The sequence below is a fragment of the Mastomys coucha genome, unplaced genomic scaffold (assembly GCF_008632895.1).
Source record: "Mastomys coucha isolate ucsf_1 unplaced genomic scaffold, UCSF_Mcou_1 pScaffold13, whole genome shotgun sequence".
Taxonomy (NCBI): domain Eukaryota; kingdom Metazoa; phylum Chordata; class Mammalia; order Rodentia; family Muridae; genus Mastomys; species Mastomys coucha.
In genome coordinates, this window is record NW_022196895.1 from 30,862,565 (window position 1) to 30,871,338 (window position 8,774).

Here is an 8,774-nt window from a genome sequence, read left to right on the forward strand (position 1 = left end):
AATGCTAATGGCACAAAGGGCTCCCAAATGCCGGGCACAAATGTGCCTCCACATGGACGAATGTCAAGAGTGCACTGGCCCCAATGTTTTGGCATTCAGTCTGACTTTGCAACACAACCTGCACCTTTGAAACAGACAGTCTGGGAGTGGGGGAGTGTGAGGGAGTGAAGCTGAAAGTGCCTCCTATTAGCTCACCCTTTCAACATTAAACAGAGACCAAGAGAGAAACAGTTCCAATATTTCACATATATTTCTTCTTGTGCAGTCTAAGCCGAGAATGCCATGTAAATGGGTCACTGCGAAATGCAGCAATTTAGTTATTCTCCGATCAAAGGAAGAAACAAACCAGTATGACCTCACTTCTACTAACTTTGAAGGTTTACAGCAGTTAAAGTATTTTGCTTCTATGTATGAAGGTTAAAAAAATCATTTTTTTTCATAAAATACAAGAGCAACCAATTTTACCATCAAGTCAAAGTAAAAACTGGGATTCTTTTTAAATGAGTCCAAAGTGGCCTTTAGGGAGTTAGTTGTCGGCTGCTGCGCTGACACCACGACAAACCAAAGTGTAGGGTCGGGTCTGGTTTTGTTTCACTTTTCTTTTCAGTATCCAATGCTCACGGATTAAGTTCTGGAAATGTTCCAATTGTAAGGCAGGGATCTGTTTGGATTCCTCCACGGGTATGCTCCTTGGGTTGAATGCTGGAGGGTGAGGCACATTTTGCCGGACCCATGTCGACTACCTAGTAGTCATCAAGGTCAAAAAATTCATCATCTCCTCCTTGGTATTCCATTCCCTGGAAATCTACTCGGTACCGCAAGATACCTAGGGAAACAAAGCAGAATGAGTGGCCTGGACTCTCACAGCAGGAAGAAAGGGGCAGCTCTTCCAGGGGAGGCCCACCCAGTCCAGAATTACAGTTGTAATAATTAGCTCCAAAATGGTGGCTTACAAATATAAACCTCAGTACCCAGGAGGCCAAGGCACAAGGACTGCTGGTGTTGGAGGCCAGTTTGTGTGGCACACTGAATCCCAGGCTAGCCCCCCCAGCCCCACGAAAAACCACAAAGGGGGAGAGGAGAGAGAACTCAGTGAATTCCAGTAAATGTGCTCAGCCTGATGACCCGAGTTTCATTCCTGGAACTCACATAATGGAAAGAGTAGTCTCCCAGTTCTCTCTTGACTCCTGAATGTTTGTAGGCACAAAACCACACTCCCCCAAACAAAGCACAGGCCCAGCAAGATGGTTCAGCAGGTAAAGGCACTTGCTGCCCCAGCTGACCCTCAGAACTGAAGGAAGGAGAGAACCAACTCTTGCAAGCGGTCTTCTGATCTCTACATGTATCCATGCCCACATAAACACGAAACAACACCAAGCCACAGATTAAATATATTATGTACATGCATGAAAAACATGGGCAGTGGCAAACGTCTTCAGCACTCTGGAGGTAGAGGTAAACAGACAGATCTCTGTGAGTTTGAGGGAAGCCTGGTCTACAGAGTGAGTTCCAGGATAGCCAGGGTTCCATGGAGAAACCCTGCCTCAAATAAACAAAATGCTAATAGAAAACATTAAAAATAACCAGAAGTTGGCACCACATGCTGATCCAACCACCTCTTCCAAGTAGAAAGGGTCTATGTCACTTAAGTAGCGATTTCAGGTTAGTAAAGATGACCCTGGTTTGAGTTTGCTACTCACCTCCAATTCCACCAAATCCTTTCACAAACTGTGATCCTTCTTGTGATTTATCTGTGACAATTTCTAGTGTAGCTCCAAATTTTTTATAGTTGTTAGCAAACCATTCCAAGAGGGGCATGCTCTCTATCAGTTCATGCTCCTGTCCAGTCTACAGGGCAGGACACAGCAACGGTGGGATTAGATACACAGCTTAGTACACACCCAGTGCCTACCACCACCCACCGTCCTCACCATTTTGAGCATTATAATTGCACAAAACTAAGCATATCCACCAGTTCTTGATAATATAACTGAAATGGTAGATAAACTGATTATTTCAGTATTTCCCCCCCAGGCCGTGGGCTCAGCAACAAAATATTAAACCATCTTTAGTTATCAACTTGATTCCTGTGGCCGATTCCAGAAACTAGGCTGTTATAGTCATTCCTTAGCCCAGAAGAGACATACACAACAGCACAGCCTAAATAAATAATTGCTGAGCATCTCTTTAGCCCCACCAACAGCCGTGTTTTCAAAGTGTCCAGGGTTGTGTGTCTGTGGGAGTGTGCATACCATAAGGCATCATGTAATGGTCAGAAGACAACTTGTAAATCAGTTTTCAGGCTTGATCATCAGCCCAATTCAGAATTTAAGGCAGCCACCATTTTATACCTGTCTTATTTAGAAAGGTAGCATTCATTTCAAACTATGGTGATGCATTTAGACCTATGGTGATACATTTAAACCTAGCTAAGTGCAAAGGAAAAGTGATAGAATGCTAAAAAAAACAAAGCAAGCCAGGCACTGGTGGTGAGTGCCTTTAATCCCAGTACTCAGAAAGCAGAAGCAGGCATATTCTGAGTTCAAGGCCAGCTTGCTTACAGAGTGAAACCAAGAGAGGCCAGGGCTACAGAGAGAAACCGTCTCAAAGCTCCCACCTCCTCCAAGCTAATAAAGCAACAAGGTCTTGCACACAGAGCCAGGGCAGTGCTATTCAAATTAAATTTCGTTTTCCTGATTTCTTAACTTATTTTTAGAGATAGGGTCTTGTGTACTTCCAGCTGGCCTTGAACCCAGAGTGCCTGCATTTCTCTCACTCAGCTTACTTGGCTATTTTAAATAAAAATAGTCCATAATAACCACGATTCCGTCCTCCGTGGATACAGATCAGTGTGTGGCAGTGCGACTCTGCTCCCCTTCCATGGCTGTCTAACTAGAATAAAGCTTTGTTTCCCAGAGCTGATACTGTATGTTTCCAATGCTCTAACACTCAAGCTTTTTTGCATGTTATTACTAAGCAAAGAAAACTTTACATACCTCTTTGTCTGTGAAGTGAGATTTATCCTTCTCTTGTTCTGGAGTTAAATAGAGAATTTTCTCCTCTGTAGTATTAAAAGTTAAAAACAAAAATGTTAACCTGGCTCATAAAGTACCAACAGATATAAGCTCTGCAGATCAGATAAGAAAAGGACTCCTGAATGAACTCTACCAAACTTTCCCACAAACATCTCAGCATACCAAGTACCTGGTACCCCGCTCTATAAGAAAATATCAAAGACATTCAAGATACAGCCCCATATTCTTGGTTAATTTAAGTATGAACAGGCATTACATAGCTAGGGAGGGATGAGGTGGGGAAGTGGGGGCAACATGACACTTATATGTTCCCTCATAACTGTGTCTGAAGGATTTCTGAACAGACAAATGTAAGAGATAGCAATATTTTTTCTTCTTTTTTTTTTTACCTTCTGTGCCTTGGCAATGAAGAACGTATCTCATTATATCCAGATTTTCATAAACTATTAGAATTTCTACAGCTCCCATTTCCAAAGCCTTTAGTGTATCTTCAACTCCAAAACAGTACTTGCCCGTGTCCTGGCTAATTTCATCAAAGTATCGCCCTGTGGATTAGGGACATAAGAATAAAATATATGGTGGCTCTTGGTTTCCATGAATTTAACCAACTGGATCAAATACATTTAGAAAAGTAAACACAACATGCCAGTGTGTACTATGGAGCGAGACTTGTGATGGCTGCACCTGCACAGAACATTCACAGACCTTTACCTGTCATCATAATCCAAACCATAGCTGACTATTATTAAAGCAATATTGACAACATGCTAGGTATTACAAATAATTAAGAGATAATTTAAAGTACATGGGAGGTTGTGGATAGGTTATCTATACTATACCACTTCTATTAAGAGTCCTTCAGTTTTGAATTTTGGTATCCACAAGATTTGAAATCATTTCCACCAGTCCTGATTGCTAAATATTAAAGTGGATTCCACTGGGAGCCGACACAGCAGAGCCAGTACCTAGTGCCTAGCTCTACACTGCCTTGGGACCATGAAGAGGCATACATACCCTGGCCTTGAGTGAAGGCAGGCCCAGGCCACAGGGCCTAGGCCACTGAGGAGGTTTCTGGACCACTTTTGTTGACCTGCCTAGGTTCTCCCCAGTTGACCTTTGCTGTGCTGTACTTAAGAGGCTAACACAGAAGGGTAAAGGAACTCCATAAACCCAGGGAGGAGACTGTATGTCTCCTCTTTGGATCCCATGTGGGAGAAAAACAAACGAATTCTATACAAGTTCTTGTTTTGGGGTATAAAATACTGGTCTTGTGAATGAATCACTTTCCCAGTAGACCCTACTCTCAAACCAGAGCCTTGCTCTGAGAATCAGGCCAGCTGGAACTCGATTGCCATGGCCTCCTGGCTTATAGCGGTATGTGCCATCTGATACTTTCCTTCCTTCAGTAAAAGTGTTTAAAAAAGATTTCTTTATTATTATATGTAAGCACATTGTAGCTGTCTTCAGACACCCCAGAAGAGGGCATAGATCTCATTATGGATTGGTTGTGAGCTACCATGTGGTTGCTGGGATTTGAACTCAGACCTTCGGAAGAGCAGTCAGTGATCTGCTGAGCCATCTCTCCAGCCCAGGATCGCCGAACTACTGTGGCTAAGAATGACCTTGAAAAAAAAATTTTTTGTGTGTGTGTGTGTGTGGGTGGTGGTGGTTTGAGACAGGGTTTCTCTGTGTAGCCTTGGCTATTCTGGAACTCCCTCTGTAGACCGGGCTGGCCTAGAACCCAGAAAAATCTGCCTGCCTCTGCCTCCCAAGTACTGGGATTAAAGGTGTGTGCCACCACTTCCCAGTGACCTTGAACTCTTGATCAAACCTTGATTCGGCAGTGTTGGGATCACAAGCATGAACTACTATACTTAACCCTTTCTTTTAAACCTTCTAAATGTCACACATACACACCAAAAACATTTCATAGAATAAAATAGTAGCATTTCACTGATACCTATTAATTTCTTCTCTTGAATGAACTTCACGTTGGAGAGAACTTCAGTAGATAATTCAATAGCTTGGTTGAATCCATTTTCACCACCATAGGATATATCAACTAATTTTAAAACTTTAGATTGCAACCTCTGACACAAACAGAAAGAAAGACATTAGGACCTCAAATATCTTTACTGAAATCCCACTCTTAAAAAAATTTGTTATTGGATTCCCCCAGGAGCTGGAGTTATAGGTATTTGTGAGCTATCTAATATGGGTGCTGGGATCAAATCTAGGTCTTCTGTATGAGCTATGTTCAACTTTAACCACTGAGCCAACTGGTTTTTTTTTTTTTTTTTTGGCTTTTCAAGACAGGGTTTCTCTGTTTAGCCCTGGCTGTCCTCAAACTCAGAAATCCACCTGCCTCTGCCTCCCAAGTGCTGGGATTAAAGGTGTGCACCACCACTGCCCAGCCACTGTTCTTAACCTAGGGAATTTATGGCTAGGCAGGCCAGCACACACACCATGCACTGAGAATGAGTATATCTTGTTCGCACACAGACCCTTGCCATGGCAGCTCTTACCTGGTCAAACATGTCAGATTGACTTAGTTCAGTTTTAAAGTCAGCTGATCCAGCTAAAACCAAACCAGCCACATTCACTTTGTCTCCAGAAATAAACAGCTGCACAGCAGTCTCTGCTACTTTCCGAACATAGTTATGTCGCTTTTCCATTCTTAAACGGGCAAAACGCAAGGCTGATTGACCTCCTCTGCCTTTGACATAAAAGTAGTGAGAAAACGGTAACTACTAAAAAAGTACAACATGCCTTATGAAGCACAAACAAAATAACCAGTCTAACCACAACCTCCGTAACTGTTTAGCACAATGTGCTTATTTACAGTCACTGTAACAGACAAGTAAAAGGTCCTCTACATACCGTGTTTCTTTGGGAGATCCACAGTGAATTTGTGCAGGACTTCTCTGGTGTTTCCTTGGAGCGTGCCAAAAAGAGCACCACTGCCGTCTATTACAATAAAACCAAACTTGCTGTCATCTGAAAGTAACGCTGTAAGAGCCTAGAAAACAAACACAAGCACTACACAGTGAACTCCCATGCTTAGTTGACTCAACATGGTATTAGCACTATGGGGGGCTCATTTATAGACCTTAACTGTAATACATAATGCTCATTAGAGCGGTGGTTTTCATTCTGCGGGGAAGGATTTATTGTTTACAGTTAGAGTTAGTTCTAGAGATAAGATGGTGGTGACAGTTTACACTACATTAACTAAAAGCTGTTACAGTTTTTTTTTTTTAATTTTAAACTTATTTTATGTATACGGACTGTCTTCATACAAGAGGGCATCAGATTCCATTACACATGGTTAATTCAGGACCTTAGAAAGAGCAACCAGTACTCTTTCTTAACTGCTGAGCCATCTCTCCAGCACTGCAGTTACAATTCTTACCTGGATTTTACCACAGGAATAACAGGAAGAAACTAAACAATCCAAAACCTATACTTAGACAGGCGAGATTTCTCAGCAATTGAAGGTGCCCAGTGATTACACCTGATCCCCAGAACCAACGTGGGAGCACAGAATCAACTCCAAAGTTGTCCTGACCTCCACAGGTAAACCACAGGATCTGTCCCCCTTGACACTGCCCCCCCCCAACACATAACACAACACAAAACTTAAGGGAAACAGTCATTTTATAACTCCAGCACCTGGGAGGCAGACATAAGAGAATTTCAAGTTCAAAGCTAATCTGCACTGCATAGTTAGAGACCATCTCCAAAGCCCACCAACCAACTACAAAGCAACTACCAACCAACCAAGCAAAGTGTCAGCAGAACATTAGTCTCTACTTTTTCATTTTCATCATTTAATTTATAGATGTGTAAAGTATAACATCTAAATTAAAGATCGCATTTAAAATTTTGGTTGTTTTTCTAGCATAGTGCTCTGAAATGTACCCAGGGGGACTCTTGTATTCTGAGCCAATGTCACTTGTGGCCAACTTAACTTTCTATTACTATCAATGACCTCAGCATTATTAGACAGTACCATCAAGGTAAAATAATTTTGCAAGTTAATTCTATAGTAAATAATTAAAGGAAGACAGTTAAGTGTCTTAAAAAGGAAAAACCCACTGCGCTCAATTTGAAAGAGGGTTTTTTGTTTCAAAATGGGGTTTTTCTGTGTAGCCCTGGCTATCCTTGAACTCAGAGATAGATCCACTTGGTTCTGCTTCCCAGTACTGGGATTAAAGACATGCATCACCACAACTCAACTAGTCTTAAAAGAGTTTTATTTTCCTCTTTCTGTCTCTCCTGAGAGGCACAGAAGCAGCCCCAGGACTCACACAGACACATTTTCTATGATGAGTTGAGACTTAAGGCCTGAAGTATCATTAATTGCTATATTGTCTCTTTAGATCTAAGAAATTATTCATTCCCTTTTAATCAAGAAATAAGAAACTTTAAATATGGCATGGTAACATGCCTATAATATCAGCACTTGGGAAGCAGAGGCATGAGAACTGAATCCAGTAGTTCTAGAAGGCCAGACAACAAGACTATCTTAATCAAAGAGTCTGGCACGGTGGGACTCACTTGTAATTCCAAGCACTCAGGTGGAGCCAAAGGATCGGAAGTCCAAGGTCATCTCTGGTTATATATATTTGAAAACAACCTGCCTCATAAGGTGCTTGCTACCCAAAGTATAAAGACCTTAGCTTGGATTCCCAGTATCCATGTAAAACATTGGGTGTGAGGGAATGCTGGGTGCTGGGTGTAGATGAATCTAATTAATTATTAATTAGCTCTACTAATCATTTAAATGATTACTGGGAGAAAACTAGAATCCATTTATGCTAATGCTATAGCTGAGCTAAAGCCAGACAATGCAGCCATCAGGTACTTATTAAAACAGAATGATCCAAAATCGTTTTTTTTGTTTGGTTGGTTTTTAAACAAAGTTGATATAAGCAAATGTGTCAAACAGAATTGCTAATATCCAGAATAGACCTCTGCCAGGACACTAGAAGCTAAGAAAAAATAAGCTAGATTTCCATACAGTTACCCAAGATTCAACTGGAATTAGTCTTCCTGTCAAGTTAGCAAAAACCACCCACTGTAAACGGTGGACAAATGTCAGCTCTAATCCCACTGCAGAGGTTTGTCTCAGGGTTGATGAAAGGCAAGAGACTAAAGTGGGAGCCAGCTGTGAATTCCTGATTGCTTACTGTTGACTGATTTAGGTCAGTCTAATGAGGTTTCTTTTCCACTATTAATGTTCATCATAGTTAGCTCTGTCACTCAGGGTTCAGAAGAACAGGAAAAGAGAAAAACCTGTCACTAAATGCATTTTGTTTATTTTTCAATGATTTGTGAGCTTAGTGCTAACAGTGCAAAGACTATAGACAAGCGTCACTGGTACAGAGAGGCAGTGAATCAAAATCAGCCAATGACCTGCCTCTCACAAGTTATCCAACTCCAACTTAGCACCTTCCTCAAATACCATGGTGAATCATATAATAAATGTATGTTATTCTGAAAATAGTCAAGACGGCCAGGTGGTGATGGCACACATTTTTAATCCTAGCACTCGGGAGGTAGAAGGCAGGCAGATATGAGTTCAAGGACAGGCTGGTCTTAGAGTGAGTTCCACGACAGACAGGGCCACAAAGAGAAAACCAAAACCCAAAACAAGCAAAAGCAGTTGTGATGAAGGATGCCCATAATCCCAGCACTTCAGAGGTAGAGAGGCAGGAGGATCAGGAATTCAAAGCT

General features: G+C 41.7%; 1 protein-coding gene and 1 pseudogene across 2 annotated transcripts in view; one reads left to right on the forward strand and one right to left on the reverse strand.

Moving 5' to 3' along the window:
• Nucleotides 1-231: 231 nt before the first annotated feature.
• Etf1 (eukaryotic translation termination factor 1) overlaps nt 232-8,774 on the reverse strand; it is a 27,302-nt gene continuing 18,759 nt past the window's right edge. For both annotated transcript variants that reach the window (XM_031365343.1, XM_031365344.1), the window contains exons 5-11: nt 5,916-6,054; nt 5,561-5,751; nt 4,996-5,125; nt 3,425-3,580; nt 2,997-3,061; nt 1,701-1,848; nt 232-826 (exon numbers count right to left, since the gene is read on the reverse strand). In XM_031365343.1, the coding sequence (XP_031221203.1) occupies nt 744-826; nt 1,701-1,848; nt 2,997-3,061; nt 3,425-3,580; nt 4,996-5,125; nt 5,561-5,751; nt 5,916-6,054 (912 nt within the window). In that variant the 3' untranslated portion in view covers nt 232-743. The remainder of the gene's footprint in view (nt 827-1,700; nt 1,849-2,996; nt 3,062-3,424; nt 3,581-4,995; nt 5,126-5,560; nt 5,752-5,915; nt 6,055-8,774) is intronic.
• Nucleotides 4,145-4,257, forward strand: LOC116087918 (annotated as a pseudogene).